At 43.4% G+C, this 19,141-nt stretch overlaps 1 protein-coding gene across 4 annotated transcripts in view; it reads left to right on the top strand.

Moving 5' to 3' along the window:
- Positions 1-19,141, top strand: part of phldb1b (pleckstrin homology-like domain, family B, member 1b) — a 104,520-nt gene that overhangs the window by 44,056 nt on the left and 41,323 nt on the right. For 3 of the 4 annotated variants that reach the window (XM_070971164.1, XM_070971165.1, XM_070971166.1), the window contains 2 exons: positions 10,594-10,719; positions 17,118-18,619. In XM_070971164.1, the coding sequence (XP_070827265.1) occupies positions 10,594-10,719; positions 17,118-18,619 (1,628 nt within the window). Of the gene's footprint in view, positions 1-10,593; positions 10,720-14,464; positions 14,703-17,117; positions 18,620-19,141 lie in introns of those variants that run through there. The other variant, XM_070971167.1, reaches the window with a different exon arrangement.

Below are 19,141 nucleotides of genomic sequence, written 5' to 3'. Positions count from 1 at the left end.
TTTTAGTAGATGGTCCCTGATTTACTGTTAGATCCCATCTACTTTACTTTTATATAGAGTACTTTGACACAGGATTAGAGAAAATCTTCTTTCCAGACTTAAATCTCACATGCTGAGGAGTCCTGACAATCTATGACAATGGCGGCTTCTTTCATTAAGGAAAGGTAAAGCTGCTGAGTGGAGGATTTCCAGTCTGAATGCTCCAAACTGGATCGACTGGATGGATAACAGTAATTACTTAGCGAGTGGAACCAATGAAGAGGTTCAGCATTTTTCTACATTGATGTCAAACCAAATGTCAGTCCTGATACCACAGAGATAACTTTTAAAATGACCTTACTGAAGTGGTAAGAAGATTTTTCTTCAAAACACTTCTTTTTATCAAGGCCAAGCTTCTCCAGTGCATCTGTGAACAATAGCAAAAATACAGTTATACGTTCCAAAAGGATGCAGTATACAACGAACTGAATTTAAATTAGGTGATTTATGAAAAAAAGAGAAAAGTAAGAGGATTCCATATTCAGCTCAGGTGATGATATGTTTTTTAGAGTTCATCTTTAGCGCTGAAACCATTCGTCAGGCATTGATTGGTTGATTGAGAGCTAATTCATCCTCAACAGATTGACAATTTAAAGACATTTTTCAAAAAAATTCTTCAGCTTCATATCATTGTAGGGCTGCTGTCATGATTAGTTTTAGTTTTGACTGGTAATTGAAAATTGACAGTTTGGTTAGTCAGCTGGTCTATAAAATGTGTAATAGTGAAAAATATCCATTATGATATCCTTGGTCGACAACCGAATGGCATTTCCTTACAGAAATATGGGAAAGGCCTCAAATCATCACATTTGAGAGGTTAGAAGTGTTTTCTGTTGATCAACTGATCGATTCATCAATAAATGTTCTCAGTTTTACATCACTGCAGACTGAATCTCTTTCGGTTTTGGACTGCAAACAATTTGAAGAGGACACCTTGAGTGAGTTTTCTTATTCTTATTGTACAAAGAGCTTGAACTGAAACTGAAACAAAAGCACATTTTTGAAATATACGTACATTACACATGTTCTTTCCATTGCACAAGAAATAGGGATTCTTTTTTATAATGCATTTAAGTATAAAATGTCACTCTTAATGATGCACAGGACAGCCCCTGTGCTTTTTGCTTTACTGACTGACATGTGCTATATATAGATTTTCACCTTGGCTCAATGTCTATCAATCCTTGTTTGCATTACAGTATGTGCTCTATAATCCACTTAGGTGTCCCTGCAGTTTTATTAGAGAATGGGGTTATAGTGTCCTTGTGGGATGGTGGTGATGATCTTTGTGTCCTCACTCCTGAAGACATGCCATGTGGGACGCTCTATGCAGATAGAAGGGTTGAAAAGATGACATAATGAATGATAGCCCTCATGTACTTTAATGTGGCCCTGTTAAAGCTTATTGCTGGTTCATATTTGTTTCTTTCTTGGTGGAAGTGGAGCCACTCTGGAGCGCAGCGTGGGGCTCGAAGATGCTGCTCTTGCAGTAGTACTCAGAGTGCACTCACTGTGATGAAGACAGTGATTAGACCGATCGTTCCTGGAGTGTTGAGGGAGAAATTGTTTCTCTCACGCTGGTCAGGGAATCAATCTAACTGATTAACAGGGGATGGGGGGTTCACAACACACACACACACACACACACACACACACACACACACACACACACACACACACACACACACACACACACACACACACACACGCCCACACCTCCACTCGTCTTCCTCTATGTGAAACCAATCCCTCTTACCGGCATGGCCTGTCCTTTCCTGTATGACTTCATTGTAATTATGAAAATGGCAATGTGTCATGTCATATTTTCCTGTTGGCGTTTGGAGCACGGCCGCTGATTAAACAGATCTCAGTCTCGACCGCAACTGGTTCTGCTAAGATCAGCCGTAGAGAAAGCGAATCCTGAGCCGCTGGTTCCTGGAAGACTCCTGACGTGCTTATCCCAGGTTACAGTGTTCTCATGTAAGAGGGAAGAAAGAGGAGAAGAAGAGATAGTCGTGTGTTTTGAATAAGTAACGCCAACATGGTCGTGCCAGATGTGGAACTGATATTTTACAGCTGCACATGAAACCCAGCAGGAACAGCACGGATCCAAATCAGCCATAATGAACTGTTGCTGATTGATAGAAGTGAGTGAGGTGAGGTGAGGTGCATCACTTTCAGTTGGAAAAGGATCCAATTCAGTGTTGTACTGTAGTGATTTACAGCCACAACCGTCACATCACAATACAAGAATTCTGTCCCAAAGTCATTTACAGAGTGAAAATCATTAAAAATGTGCAGTACAGCCATTGTTTCCTGATGAAACACTAATATAAGACAGGAACTGAACACAAATTGCATGGAGTGATATTTTAAGTTCCAGTAAAACTGCATTTTTTGGGCATTTCCCTCCTTCAGTTAAGGGGGCACTCCACCACGTTTCCACGTCAAGTTCAGTTTCCTGTCATGAGGGGTGCTCCTCCACCTGTCCAGCAGGTGCAGGGGTATCAAAGTTTGGGCTTCAGGTCTGAATATTTTAACAGGAATCTTGCGTTACAGGCTGTAGGTGTGGGTTAGGTGTTACACAGGTAACAGTGTTGTTGAGTTGCATCATGGGAAATGTAGGAGCTTGACTGAGCATACTAGTGACTAGAAGTCAGATATTTTGACCTCAGCTGCTTTAATATCGTGTCTTTTGACCACTGTATCTAACTGGAGGACAGTTCACATCTGGAGGGATCATTTAAATGTATTAACCAGATTTAACATGGGCAGAGAAATATAGTTTGAATTAACTGGACAGACTGTGCTCAAAAATCCGCTGTGGGTGTACAGGCTAGAATTTGTATTTATGCCTCCTAGTGCGGCATGTCAAAACCAGGAGATAGAAAACAGATTTTCTGCTCTCCAGACAGTTAAAGTAATGGGACTTAGATGTAAAACAAATTTTATAGATTCTTTTATATTTATTCAGAAATAGTTGTAGACATGCTACCATGGAAGACCAAAATGAATGTTTCATTTCATTGGGACTTAAAAGCACAGGCTTGGTGGGTGTCTAGAATAATGTAGTCAAGATGTTGCTGTTGTGTAAGACTGCAGTTTTCACAAGGCAGCCAAACAACAGCAGGGCGCATGAATACTGTGGACCAAGACGCTGAATAAATGTGTCCAATTTATTAGACACCCTGTGAATCTATTGTCACGGTGAAATTGATCTACTTTGAGCATTATTCTGTTCCATATATGAAACAGACAGCAACACATGGAAACAAGGAAATTATTGTAGGAAGATTTCTGTTGCTTGTGACATGAAAAAAGCAACACCTGATCTGTCATTAAAGAAAACCTTGTGTTTTATCAAATAATTATTTTTCCATTCAAACGTTTATGAGCATTTTGCCAAACTTTTAAAGCTGTCCTATTCGGTGTGCATATATGAACAAAGTGGAGTGACTGCTGACGTGTAATGTGAAAGAGCTGCTCAAAGTGACAGACAAGAGGAAAATGTATGTTGGACTTAGATTCTTCAGGTGGCCAAAAACACTGATGCTTATGTTTCTCATGTCTGCTGGATGTGTTAATAAGCAGTCATTTGTTTACACATTAGTCAGCTTTATATGGTGATAATATGAATGTTACATTTTCATCTTGTTCTTCTGCCTCCATGTGGCTGATTATCAATCAATGCTGCTTTAACTGAAGGTGCAGAAAGACAGAAAAGATTCATGTCTTAACCATGTTAATAGGAAGGAGAAGGATGCCAGTGCTTTCATCCAATCTGTGCACCAGCAGAGACCAAAATGTGCAGTTTCAGCATAAAAAAGTTGAATAGAAGCAGTTTAAAACATGCAGATCTTAATCTGCAGAAGCCCATTCAGTGCTACTCTGTCTTAATCAAACCCAGAGCAAGCATGTTTGCATTCCCTCACTGAAGCGACGGTTCATGGCTATCTGGAAGTCTTGAAACACAATTTCCAAATGTCCCAGCGACCACCCGCCCTGCTCTGGGGAAAGCTGATCACCAGAGAGTTCAAACCTCCCTCACCTCAGGTTCACTCTCTGCCACCTCAGCTGGTTGGCTCCAATGATGACTGATCACCGTAGAGACGTGACCCTTGAAGATGAGGCCTCACACGTTAAAACCAGAGTTCGCCCAGGCCACCTAGGGAGACGATTTGGTAGAGGGAAGGAATGTATGTTCGTGTTTTTCTTGTACAGTATTGTACGTCATCACCTTCACTCCCTGCTAACTAGGTGATGTCCGGACAGCTTGGGGTAGATTCACTGAGTCCTGTTACGTAGCTGTTGGGAAGATAAAGCCATAAATGTGTTGAGCAACCATCAGACATGCCAGAAAAATAGACTCATCCCAAACATCTTTCACTTAAAACCCTTCCAGTCTAAATAACGGTCTTAGTGGTTAAGGTTCGGCATCTCTGGTCTCATTAACCGCCCCGCCCAGCGGTCTGTTTAATGGGAGGATGGCATGTCTGCAGCAGATCTGTTCAGTGCTGGAGATAAAGTGGGAATCCCCCTTCGTTTGGGTGGAGACTGCAGACCAGAAACAGACGCTGTTTCCATAAAGTGACAGTCGAGATAAGCTATTGACAAGCTCCCGTCCTGCCTGCTCGCCCTGCAGCATTTTATTTGGTGATCTTAAATCTTGTTCAAGCTGGAAATGTCGCAGCAGACGTCTCTTTGTGCATCAGTCATATCCAGTTTATTGACTTTACACCAAGTGGATCCATTAAATTACCTTTCATTCCTGTAATTGCAAAATGAAGCACTGCAGTTTCTCTGTGTCAACAGTGTGTGGGTGCTCTATAATGAAAAACTGCATGATTTATGACCCTCACCCTCTCCACCCCCTGCCCACTGAAGATGATACATGGCCTGTTTACAGCATCTACATATCCTGAACTCTTGCAGGGACCTGGATGAATGCACTGTGTCTCACAGGACCATATATCTGCCCTTATTTTGTCGAGATCTATTGTCTGACACTCCCTGAAGTGTGTCCTTGCTGCGGGAGGCTCCATCATGATAAGTAGCTGCGTGGTGTTATAATGGCTGAATTGATGAGCACTAATTGGCATCAAGAGACTGCCAGTAATGGACTTTAACGACAGCATTCCACGTGAAGCTTAAATCAGATGGATTGATTAGGAAAATAGCATGTGTTCAGCTGCAGCCCGTTTACTGATGCTAACAACATCAGCTTTGCTTTGTCAGTCAACTGTAAATTTGGTTTTTAATCGAAACAACTCTTTTAAAGGTCAGTTTCCCTCTATATCCCTGTATGTAGAGTTTGTCTGGTATAATGCATGAAAGTGAGACATACTGAATATAGTTTTTGTTATCTAAAGTGATTTAGCATAGCTTTCCCATATTGAAACATGCTGTGTATAGACGACAGACTTTGCCTCACCATACCTTCCAGTCAGTGATAATCTGAAGGCTAACAACTGCATAGACAGTCAGAATAAATCAAAATTGGTGACATTTACATCAAAACTTCAGTCGAATATTGTCCTTGTTGTGCTTTGAAAGCCACGTATCTTCAAACTTTTAGGTTTCTTTGTGACTTTCTTTCTTTGTGACTGGATTTTTTCAGTAAATCCACCAGTTTTTATGTGGTTCATGCTTAAGATGTTGAATAATTCTCTTAAACCATAAAGGAACATTAAATCCATCGGTTTATCTGAAAATCTCTTGTGAGAGGACTTTTTCAAGCGCCTGCAGCTTGCTGCTAGTGGACGGTTCAGTTAGTCCACTGTTTCTGAATGAGCATGTGTTTGGTGTGTATACAGCATAATGTGTGTGCTCTGCTTTGCTGACTCATCACGCGTTAATCCCTGGTGGCCTCTCTCCTGTCAGTGACCACACACTCACAGTGCCCATAGGCTGCTGAGGTGGAAGGTCGGCTCCCTCGGGGCCAGCAGAGGACTCAGTCAGTGAGTGTCAGCTGCCAGCAGCAGTTTGTGCTGAGAGAACAGTGTAGAGAAAGAGAAATGTCTCCCAGCATCCATCAGCCTGCAGCGGCCTCTGCGCCGCTGGGGCCTGCGTGTCCACACAGTAACACCACACTGAGCACTGCTGTCTGTGCTGGCTGTGATTTACTCACAGATACTCAGTGTATGGATTGTGGACGCTGTTGGTCCAGTCTCTATATATCGCACATGAATGCACCTTCCCAGAGCTTCTGTCACTACAAATAAGCTCTCAGCCTGTGGGAAATGCTGCTGAATACATTGCATCTGGGGAAAGAATGTGTGTGGCACCAGAACAAGTACTTTAAGGTGGATTCATTTCATCTTCAGTTGGATGTGATGATTTTAATGACTCCCCACAATTCCTGAGTGTGATGATGCAGGCATACATTCATTGTATACTAAGCTAAAACTTGAAATATATTATATGATATTAACAGGAACTGACTGCTCCATTCATATGAATTTAGAAGGAAGGAAGAGGAAAGGTATAATGCTATGAGAGAGAGAGAGAGAGAGAGAGAGAGAGAGAGAGAGAGAGAGAGAGAGAGAGAGAGAGAGAGAGAGAGAGAGAGAGAGAGAGAGAGAGAGAGAGAGAGAGAGAGAGAGAGAGAAATTTTAATGGAAATTTTGCATCAGAAAAGAAGACTAAAAGTCTAAAAGTCAGCAGTCGTGGCGGCAGCTCTGTAGGGCTGTGCTTAGCGGTGCTTTGAATGCTGAAAGCAGCATTCAGACATGCTCACAATGACACTGCTAACATGCTAAGGTTCAGCTGTTCTGTTCACAGTCTTAGTTTAAACGTGCTAACTGGCTGCTTTCCTGTTTTATATATTTTGTAGCAGCTCTTTGAGGCTGACCTTAGCAGTGCTTTGAGCTAAATGCTAACAGTAGCATGCTAAACCGCAGCAGCAGGGTTGACTTGCTGATGTGTAGCAATGTTCACAATCTTAGTTTACGCATGTAAACATGCTAAGGCTAGCTAATTAGAACTGAACGGTGGCTGAAGCTGACTGGACATGACACACATCTGCATGTGTGAAATACTGTCATATTTTTTTTTTATCTTAAGGGATTTCCATTGACAACCACTACCACTACCACCAATATGAATAAAGCTGATATAATTATTTGATCCTAATGATAGGCCCATTTATGTACAATGTATCATTAACCCATAGTTTCGATACGTGCAGTTATTCACCCATCTTCATTGTTTTCACATGCCTTTAGTAAAACTCCTCATGCAACACAGCCGTCACCAAACGTCTTGACTGCGTCAGACAGACGCCTCTTCAAGCTACATTCTGTTAACCAGCATTTTTGTTTGAAGTGGCTGAATTGATCTTCACCGGTGAGATCATGTTGATGCAAGTCAGACGCAGGCGTGTGTGCCGTGAGTCAGGGAGGTGGAGGGAGGATGGCGCTGCTGGCCGACTCCAGAGGAAACAGGAGCTAGGTGAGGGAGTCAGATGACTGCTGAAGTGGAGAGCATGAAGACACGGCGGCTGAGCTGACGTGGCTCTGCAGACCACAGTATTAACATCCTGATGACTGCTTTCAAATATCCTATTCAGCAGCTTTTTGTTTTTCCCTTTCATGACTGATGGCGCACTCATTTTCCAAATATCGACAGAAACAATTTGCGCTGTGGAATAAACCAACCAAAATTATGTTGAGGATAGTGTCGTAACCGCTGAAGGAAACGCTGATGGAAATTTTAAAAAGCGGCCTCTTCACTCTCCGTACAGAAACTGATGGTGAAAAAGAAATGCTAATGCAAATAAGCAAAGCGCTGCATTTGGATGGCTCATGTAGACATGTGGCATTTATTGTACCAATATAAAGTATCAATTTAAGTGGAGCTTTGCACCACCACTCTATTAGTCAGCAATTCTTCACAAGCTGATGAAATCTTAACTAAATGTGCAGAATACCCAACTGTGTGACAGGATGTGGAACGTACATTTGATTGCATAAAGAGGAACAGAAATGTCTATAAAACATCATTAGCCTTTGTTTTTGTTGAAGGGACTGCCAAGATCAGGTGCCTGTAAACAATATCTGTATGTTACCAACCACTTAGTGAGTGTTCTGATCATCTGGAGATTCACAGCCAAACGAGTACAGGCAGAGACCAGCACACAGAAATCAGAAAGCTTTTCTGTGTAGTGCACTGTGGGCCATAAAGTCAGTATTGTGGTCCCTCATGCTTTTATTTACCCACTCACGCAGCAGTGAGCGAGTCACACTGACAGCTTAATGAGCATCAAGCTATTCATCTTGTGCAAAGAAATGAACACATTTCCCCATTTGAAAGGAATGAGCCAAGAAGTAAAAGTCAGAAAGTAAGTGGAGTTTTCAGGCTTGAATACACTACAGCTTCATTCTGCATGTGCAAAAGCCTTGCGCCTCCACTTAAACGTGAATAATGACCTGGGAAAGTTGATATGAACTCTGAGAGCTCAGTACGAGGTGCGTTTGTCTAGTCAGGTGAGCGAAGATGAGATACCTGAGTGAAGAAGATAATCAGCCATCTGTTGCACAGCCTTACTACAAAACATTGACCTCCAGCTGATTTATTCATGGAATTGCCAGACCTCAGTGTGCAAGTAGTAACACATATTGATTAAAAAAAAAAAAAAACAAAACACTCCTCTGTGGGCTGCATGTAGCACCACTTGTCAAAACTGAACACCTATTTCTCATAATTGTCGCTCAGTTGTGTCCTTGCCCACAGCTCGTGATCAGGTGTTTTTTCCCAGTGTGTGTCTGTCCAAAATGAAAGGGCATCTGGTGGTGTTGTACATCACTGCGGCCTCTTATGTAATGGAGAAGGTTCCATCTTTACCTTAGGCTTTGTGTTCGGCGCTGACGACAGTCAAGGATCTTATCTGTGCCTGTGCCGGAAGACCTTTCCGTCGTAATCGCAGCAGGACAATGGTGCTATATTGAGAAAGCAATAAACATAAGATTGCTTATCTGTTATCGAGCTCATAGCGCATGAAGAGGCTGAATTAGTTATGTGCATTATGCGCTTTGACATTTCAAACCAGGATGATGAGTGGATGTGATGGATGGTACCATAGAGACCGAGTGAGTTTGTTGGGCCTAAGTTGTGTCGTGTTAGTGAATACAGACCTAATCTGTGTGAGGATCAGCACTGCAGTGATGGTCTGTGCCTTCAGCTTCACACTAGAGACACCTTCATCAAAAACAACACCAGCAGCTAATTGTTATGCTTGATTCTTGACAGTCAGTGTGCAGGAGAGAACAAAACCACCACATGGACAATGGCTTTACCTGTAATAATGAATCATGGGAAGATTTCTGAGCTGCAAATGCCATATGTAACTTATGAAAGCAGCATTGGGAAACTTGAACCAATAAGTGATTTCAGTAGCCCCTTTGGAGCAGTGAAAACAAGCTATAAACACCAAATTAATATATGAGTGAATATGTCAAACCTGCTAGCAACAGGTGCTTTGACTGCATTGTAACATCACTCCACACATTATCATCTGAAAATGAAACATCTAGCAACAACAAATGCAAGTGTGTGTGACCATCAACCTGAATGTGTTGATGATAGCAGTGAGCTCACCTTGCACCTGTAAACCCTGAAATGAGTTTTAGGCTGTGTGGAGTGCTGCATTTGCCTTTGCTAATGAGCATGTATCAAACTGAATATATTTAGTCTACTGTGGGCTTAAATGCCCACCGAAACAGCATCTTATCTTCTTGATTGGATGTATTTCCTGCAGAGGCAGGATGTCAGGGCGAGGCGCATCAGATAGCTCAGCTGTGTAAACTGATGGGATTTCATTTAATGAGAGAAGACAGACTTATGTGATGTTGGGAATGTTTTACTAATTAAATTTTAATTCACACTTCTGATGGAGCTTCCTGCTTCCCAGAACGAAAAAAAAATTGTGAGACAAAGTCTTCTATACAGGCTGCAACTGTAGGTGTCCTCCATCATCGTGTGGCTGTGTTGATGATGCTGAACTCTGGTCTGAGTCAGCCTGGCCTCTATATTTTGTTGGTTCCTGTTAGAGCACATGGCACAGCTTTCACCCTGCTGCTGTCAGAACAACTCCAACGTCTGTTACTTATTCCTCTGATGGCTATGATGATGGTCCTTTGTGTCTCTGTCCAGTGCAGATGCTATTACACAGTTCCTGGATGCTGGTCAATTGGAAAATGCGATTAATTGCTTTCTTTCAGAGAGCTGAATGAGAAGATTGATGCCACTCTCATGTCTGCATGTGAGTGGATGAAAAAGTTGGATGAAACCAGGCTAGCCAGGCTAGCAGTTCCCCCTGTTTAGTCGTGCAAAGCTAAGCTGATAGCCTTCTGGCTTTAGCTTCGTATTTCACATACAGATTGTCATCTTACTCTAGCATCACCTTCCTCACCGTTTACTGGGTGTTACTAGGCCACATTTCCTTCAGTTTTCATAAATCGAGCGTATCTTATCTCTTGACTCCTTATAAGCTCTTCATTTTGTCAGTTCCTGTGAGTTCTGTGAAACAAAGTTAATGATGTGTGTGCTGTTTTCCAGGCTGTATGCTGTGTTTTGGCCAGTCGGCCTTCTTCCGCTTCAACCACCCTGAAGAAGCCTTCAGGATGAAGAGCATGGTGCCCCAGGGAGGAAGCATCTCCTCTGCGGACTACAGACTGTGTCCAGGTACTGTATGATCAATCATGCTCATATGGCTCTATTCAGTATTTGACAGTATTTTCAGCCTGTTTTCACTCTGCAGTGCTCCTTTAAACATCATGTCAGGGCGTGCTTCTTCCACAAACACAGGCCCGGTGTGAATAAAAACACTCTGACCTTTTGTCTCATGAATAATAAAGCCTAAAAAGACAAGTCCCCTCCTGAGGTTCCAGTTTCAGCTTGCCCTGTGTGAATGAATGGGCCGGATTGTTACCGACGGGTGATGAGGTGGAGCAGCAGGGCAGTGTGTTTTGCAGGAGGATGTTTGCACAGCAGTAAACCCGTGGCATTTTTCCTTCTTTTTATAAGCTGACTAGAGTGGAAGAAGTGCAGAAGCACAAGGCAGTCTGCTGGGACTGGAACAGGAGATTCATTTGGTGATAATACAACTCTGGGGTGATATATGGCTGTTAGCCTGCAATTTGAATTTCTCGGCAGATTTTGCTTTTGTTTTGATTATTAATAGTTTTTTTTCCTATATTTTTTGCTTTAAAGACATTACATTTGAGGAAAGGGTTGGTTTCAATGACTTTCCCTCTCTGAATATTATGTAGCAAATAGAAACTCCTGATCATTTTTAAAATAAATGATCACATTTGTAACTACATTAAACACATGCATAAATTTCCTATTATGCCTTTTCGCGGCTCAGTTACAGGACCGTTGTTTTCAGTCAGCCTTTAAAATGCAGCACCCGTTGAACCCTGCAGCCTGACTGGTGCCCTGCTGGGACCTGGTGCTGGAGTTTACGCCATGCATGTTTTATGAGCATCTCATTCCTCTGCGTCTCCAGGCAAAGTTTTCAGCTTCTTGTGTGCGTGTGTACGTTTGTGTGTGTGTGTGTGTGTGTGTGTGTGTGTGTGTGTGTGTGTGTGTGTGTGTGTGTGTGTGTGTGTGTGTGTGTTCTGAGTGCCCCTCCTGGCACCTGCACAACTGTAAGTCTACCTTTTCTTGGCTGGCCCTGCGATCAGGGATCTGTCATAGCATCTTGTTATTTCCCTCCGTTTGACGCTGCCTGCCATTGGGGGATAAGTATAGCGCACAGGCATGCTGGCTGCCGAGGACTTCCTGATCCAGCAATGAAAGCCTTCCGTTGTTTAGAAACGTACCATTTTCCTCAATTATGCATTCCTGAGTTGCATTCAAATGAAATGTGCATATACCACTCCCATGATAATCTCTGTATATCTGTCATATCTACTCGGAAACACAAATTACACTTGTTATCTGTGTATATAAATTCTGAAGCCAGTGCGATTATGGAGGGGAAACCCAGCTAAACCCAATTAACTTACTTTTTATAAAGATGTACATTTTCCTGCTTTTCTGTCTTCTTTCACCTTTTGGGGTGAAGAGCTCAGTGTTGAAGTAAAACTAATGTATAGAGTGAAAAGGACACCGTATTCCTTGAACATGTTCCAGTGACAGTTTCTCAAAAAGGGAAAAAAACAGACAAGTTTCTCAGCTTCCTCTGGATTTTTGGCGTATTTGGGCCCATAGAGCACTCTCACTCCTCTGGCTGAGCCAGCTGGCTCCGCACACACACACATTAATGGAACAAAGATAATTCACTGACGTGGATCTTTGAGTCTTTTTTATTTTTATTGGACATAAAGGTTCATTTTTTGGCACTGTTTCATTCCTTGCGGCTTTAGCAGTACCCTATAAAAGTACATCTCAGTGCCCAGCACCACAATGTATAACTAATAAAATAATTACCAGGGAATGAGAAACTGTACCTCCTTATGTTCAGTGTTGGATTTCCCCCTTCATCTGCTGAATTGAAATGACCTAGTCTTGGTCTGGGGAGGATGTTTAGATGGAACGGACAGTGGAGACAGACCAGGCACTGGAGTCAAAGACCTGATCCCTCACTGACTTCCCACTCTGTAAGAGTACCATACAGTACATGCTCTGTGCCAGGCATTAAAGTTGGATCTCTGCAGTGGTGGACCAGTGCACCACCTTGAAGCCTGTAAGTAGTAATAGTAGTAATTTCACTTTTTTCCCATTCAGGCTGTCTTCAGGCAGACTTAATGCAAATATGTATTAGAAATATTAGCCTTTCTTGCAGAGACCAGTTTTAAGTTTCCGTTGACCAGCTGAACTCGTATCATCAATGGCTTTAAATCAGCCAGACAGATACTTTGATGTTATGATCAAAAGGTGCTCATCTGCCCTTACAAAGTCCCTTTATGTTCCTGAAATGGTACATTTGCGAAAAATGTACTGTTCATTCTAAAAATGTCCTCTTCCTGTATTATGTTTTTGACTGTGTGAAGCACTGCAGTGTTACTGTACCTTTGTGATGCCAGTCACACTCACCTGTCTGTTGTTGTGGCGAGCTTTGCCAGGACAGTGACGGCCCACTGACCAGCTGTCGTTCAGCTACCACCTCTTCAGTGATTGGATGTTTCCTGTGCCTCTCTGTCAGGCCAGCAGACTTCTTTGTGGCTCTGAGCTGCTTACTTAAAGTGGCCCACGGCTGGTGTTTCAGTATCTTTTTCAGAGACTATTTATAAAGCTCCCGTTCCATTCTGCTGTCTGCCATCTCTGCAGCCTCCCTCCCCGGGTTTCCCCTGCAGTCCCTCCCTGCACCCGGCCACCGTCCTTCTGTGTGTTGGCCTTGCTTTTCAGTAGAAGGCCTTTATCTTCCTGTAATTTGGCAGCTGTATCTGCCACTGGCCGCTTGACAGTCTGCAAAAAGCAGTTCTAAGGGCAGGACCTGAATGCTCGTGATGCAGCTGCTTGTTATTGTGTTTGCAGTATGCCACCTCCACATGTTGAAAAAAGTATATTAAATAGTTAAAAATGAGCTCTACCATGACCAACTACCACAGTCCAGTGCTGCTTACACACACAGAATAATCCAACAATGTCAATAAAAATGTAGTGTTACCCCCTTTTTTTCTTGCTTTATGAGTACTTTTACTTCACCTTACTTTACTTTTGATACTTACATTTTGCTGACAGAACACTGCCCTTGGGAGTCTTCAAACCTCTTCTCTCCTTGGAAATTGTTCCCGTTTAAGCTTAAGTGTTCCTCTGGTGATCAGATCTAATTATGAGAAGCTGCATTGTGGCCAGGCACTGCAACTGGATGACAACAGTGTTTCTCATGCCAGTAAAATATCAGTGTAATAGCACAATTTGTAGTCCAGAAGGGTGTTTTGTTGATGGTCTCTCTTGTGTCTCATCTAAAACTAACAAAATTTGCATTATAGACAGAATAACAGTGACAGGCCATAAAATCCACGGCTGTGACTTCTTAAAGCAGCGCTATAAATCTCGCAGTAGTTCCCATCACCCTGGACAGGAAGCACTTTGTCAAGGTGCCAATGACACCGGAAGTAAGACAATCGTGCCTTCAAAATAAATTATATTTCTCATTTGAGGAGAATGGAGCGTTTCAGAGAGCTTTTCTTCTGGGCGATCTGGGCTCATATTTGGTTTTATGGGTTTATTAAATGTGTGGTTTAAAAGCAAGTATTCAATTTCCCATCAAACTACAAGTGACAATCTTGTTATTCAACACACTCAGTCAAGACTGACTTAGATTACATAAGGCTGTCACGCTGAGATGGACATTACAATGTACGATGTATTGTTTACTTGATATGATGATAGCGCATTTACAAAAGTACCAACGTGGATAGCAAGCATATTATGGTTTTATTTTGAAGCACACCACCGGAAAATAGTGTTATGTTTTAAATAACTTGACGCCAGCGGTACTGTAGGCAGCAGCGGTGCCTAGCACCCCAACCCCGGCTAAAACATCACATCGGTAGTGAATCTCCATATCTCCCTCGGTGTGTGTAGAGCCAGGCACGGCAGGGCTCCGTCACACCCGGTCTGTAAACGGTGTCCGGAGGATGTGGGCCTCAGTGTGTGTCATATAGCAGGTGAACCGCACTGACGCTCACCGGGTCGCAGTTTTATTTCTTCATGTGAGTAACGTTAACCCTACTGCTTAATGCCTGAGCTTTGGGAAAGAGAAGTGAGACGAGCCGGTCACACGCTGAACTCCATTAAGAATTTGTCGATTTTATGTTCATTTGCTTTATTGGAAAGGTGCACACGACGCAAGACATCAGTACATACTTAATCTGAGTCATTGCAATTTTATTGCTAATTCAGCATACAGGTTGTCAATAAATATGTTTTTTTTATTCGGGAAAAAACAGTTTTTGTAGCTTTGATCACAGTATCACTGTTCTGTTGAGGAGGCATTTAGGGAATGGCAGAAAGACGTATGTTTAAGCAACTACAGCTTATTGATGGAATGATTGATTAGAATTGATGCCGACTTGTAAAGATCCTCACATGTAATAAAATGTCTCGAGTCGTATTTTATCAGACACCCAGTTTTACCGGAAGGAAAGCCGACATTAAATTGCCAGATTTTTAAATGAAGTTTGGAATGGGGTTCTCGAGGCGATATTGTATCCCATGACATCATTGCACGGGCTTTCTCTCAGCAAACGGTTGCTTTTATTTTTGTCACCCCACCCCCCTCGTTTTTGGCCCTGTAAATAAACATCAAGCCGGCTTGTTTGTGACAGTCAGTGTGTGACATGTGCGTGCGGTGATGCGTTATTGTGACGGTCCTCAGACCTTAACACTGTATAATTTGCATGTGAATGTTTTCGGATTTATTTGTGGTCAGGCTGTCATAAAGGCAGAGCTTCATTGTATGGCACAGTCATTATAGGGGAGAAGACAGGAAGCTGCTCCCATCTCTGTTGAGCAAGCACAGCTAATGTATTATTTGTGAAGCTTGTATATTTTAAAGCAGATTTGCTCATGGGAAATCTCTCTGACATCATCTTCATGAAGAGACAAAATTGACTAGTGTGATTTAATTCTCGTCTGTTCTGTGGTTGTGATATCAATCCTACAGTCATTTATTTTATGATTTCCTAATGTTATTACATCACTGTTGGACATGACAGCTCTATTCTTCTGTTGTCCTCTGTCACCTCTCAGCATTCGTACTGATGACTCCACGCTGCAATTATCTCCATGTTTCCATTTAAACAGACAAGAAGTCTATTTAAACAGATTTCATTTAGCATTAATAAAACCTGATCTGTGCTCTGATCCCTGCCTCAAGGCCATGCTGGTGAATCTTCCACTGAGGTCGTGTGTTTCTGCTGTAATAATCTACTATGCTGACAGTAGAGAGAGACGGTTAAGATTAGATTACCCTGCCTGTGTCCTATGCTGCTTTTGGGCCACACAGCAATTTGGTTATGCACATTTTCTCCTGATCCCTATCCAGTGCCCAGGCCTGTCAGTCTGCTCATCTCCTCGGATGTGTCCTTTCTTCTTTCCTCGCCACTGATCCCTCCTCTGCCCTCATGCTTACCTGTCATTCACGGCTTCTACACTGAGCTGGAAAACATGGATTTGGTGATGATTCTGAACATATGTCAGATATCAGGGACAAAGTTATGGCTGGGCATGGATGCTCTGAAATATAATGAAGGTTGAGGACATTTTGTTCAATTATCTGAGGAGGTCGGGGAATGCAGTTTACTTTCAGAATTTCCTTACAAATGCATCAAGTATTGTTGTCAGCCTTACTGGACTGGAACCCAGACTGTTGGCCTCATTATAGATGGAGTTATGGATGGCCTCCAAATTAGTTATGGATTACGTGATCAAGGGAAGGGCATCCTGTAAGAAAAATATAGGCAAATATGAGAAAGTTGTGAAAATGCATGTAGTTTCACTGAGCTGTATGTATTACTTTTTTTTTTTTCCTTCAATACCCCTAGGGAAAGACAGGTAAGGTAAAGTCATTCAGAAGATTTGTATTAGGCCTAATACTGTAGATGATAGGTAATCAATAGATAATACAGGATTACACTCTTGGAGTAAGAGTCATTGAAAGACGGAGAATGACATTGCAAAGCTCTATGCGAAAAACACAAAGGGCTACATTGGTCGGGGTGTATTGCTTCAGATAGTAGTCCACTGGTCCATTGTTGTAAGACCTGGTGTTATTTTGCCAGAGCCCTCAGTGTTAGGACCCCGACCGTGGATGGATTTCTCTCCTGAAATGAATGAGGAGGCTACATTTTGACACAGCCTTAATCCTGGTCTGATTGCAGCCTAATGACCTTCGTTTTATTGATGTGTTCGCTTTGGAGGGAATTTGGAATGAAGGCCATTCCAACGTTTTGCTATGTTGAGGTTTGATAAATTGTATGAATTTGTTCCTGGTTTTCCTCAGTTTGAAGATAGAGACTCCCAGAGACCACCAATTTAGCAATTGCACATGACTTCTATCTATTTTGTGTCATTTGTTTTATTTGTTTTATAAGACAAAGTTGTTTTGTCTGTCTTCTTGCCCTCAGACACGGAGAGCTTGGTCAATGGGAATCACCAGGACAGTCCAAGCCAGCCTCCCCCAGCTCCGGGAGAGAGAGTTCAGTCTGAGCACAGTGCAATTGTCAGCTCTATTGAGAAGGACCTCCAGGACATCATGGACTCCCTAGTCATGGATGACCCACAGCCCTCTTCCTCGGAGGGCAAAAAGCCTCCTGGTGCCCAACCCATTCCCCACTCCCCTCTGTCACCCATGGTCAATGGAGGGGGCCGGTATCTGCTGTCCCCTCCTATCAGTCCAGGGGCCATGTCTGTGGGGTCCAGCTATGAGAATACATCCCCTCCCTTCTCTCCTCTCTCCTCACCCTCAGCGGCCAGCAGTGGGAGCTTTACCAGCCCATCTCCGAGTGGAGGACCCCAGGACCAGAGTTCTTCTCTGCCGCCAGTGCCTGTACGCTCCTCTAGCTACAATTTCACCACCCAGCCTCCGCCTGTACCCCAGCCACGGACCATACTGCCTAACTTTAGCAGCGGTGGGGTGGGCCAGAAAGTTCAGGAAAGCCCCAGGTTGCAGAGGAAGGTCTTAATCGAGGCTCCACCAAGCCCCAAGCCAAGCCGCAGAGGGCTAGGTCAAGATGGCTCTGAGAGCCCACGACAAACCCCTCTTCTGTCCTCTACTGAATCTCTCAGTAGTAGAAACATTGTGCCAAGTAGCCCCAGACTCACTCCCAAGTTTCCCACCTGTCCATCCCCATCGCCCTCCAGTCCCAGGACCAAGACAACCACAGTGCTCCAAGAAAGGCCTGCCAGTCCTTTCAGAGAGCAGACCAGTCTAGCTGATTGCTCCCTTACCTCCAGCCCCTCCAGGCAGCTTTCCCAACCCACCAGAGCCTTCCAGCCTCCCCTGGACCCCATTGTTCACATCATTCAAGGATCGCCACTCCAGCAGCATCCACGTTCGCTGCAGCCCCCTGAAAGCCCTCGCATGGCCAGGAGAAACATAGAGCTGAATGGTGGCAGTGGAGGGGGCAGCAGCATGAGAGAATTGCCACCTCTTAGCCCTTCAATGGCTCGGAGAGGGGTCCCGGTACTCCCAGGGGCGCTTCCAGGAACAGTCCCCACATTGAGGACTCCAGATAGCCCCTCAGGTCTGGGCAAGTTTGTCCCAGAGAGTCCAAGGCTCCGACGTAAGTCTGGATCTACATCCGAGGAGTCAACATGTAGTAGAGGTATCCGAGCCCGCAGTCCGTCACCTACTTCTATGATGATGGAGGGTGGTAGTGGAGGTGGAGTACGTAAGGCGAGCTTTGGGAATTCCCTGTCACCTGCTTACAGTCTGGGATCCCTGCCTGGTTCGTCCCCTGTAGCCAGTCCCAGGACCCATAGGAAGATGTCTGCAGGGAGACTCCACCCTGGCATGAGGGAGAGGAAGAACAGCATCACAGAGATCAGTGACAACGAGGATGAACTCCTGGAGTACCACCGACGACAGAGAGAGGAGCGGCTTCGAGAGCAGGAAATGGAGAGGCTGGTGAGTTGGGAACACACAGCAACATTTCATTTATGTTTCATCTTGACTTAAAGGTCAAAGCAGATTTGCACAGGGTTAGTACCCATTTCTTGAGCTGATCTGGCAAATGCCAAATATAGTATTTTACTCATGACTCTGGGGCAGTTTTACAACAAGACAAGTTGTTTGTACCTGCTATGTTTTTCACGTTTAGACAGATATTGAGATGTTTCCAAATCAGTCTTGGGAATAGGGCTCACATTTGACAAGCTGTTATTTTCTTGATAGATTGCTCAAATGATTAATCGACTATCAAGTTTTTATCTAATTATTTTGTCAATCAACTAATCACTTCTGTATCGGCAGTTGTATTTATATAGCCCTCAATCACAAATTTATTTTAGAGGCGCTTACCATCTGAGCAACAGAGGACGATCCACTTTGTATTTGTAGGAGTGTGGGACTGTAAATGGAAGGTAGCTGGTGTTTACATTCATCTCTGCAAGGTGCCCTTGAGCAAGGAACTGAAATCCAACAACTAAT

Source organism: Chaetodon trifascialis, chromosome 9 (genome assembly GCF_039877785.1).
Source record: "Chaetodon trifascialis isolate fChaTrf1 chromosome 9, fChaTrf1.hap1, whole genome shotgun sequence".
NCBI classification, from domain to species: Eukaryota; Metazoa; Chordata; class Actinopteri; order Chaetodontiformes; family Chaetodontidae; genus Chaetodon; species Chaetodon trifascialis.
The sequence above is the reverse complement of the archived record's forward strand: the minus strand, read 5'-3'. Positions and strand labels throughout refer to the sequence as shown.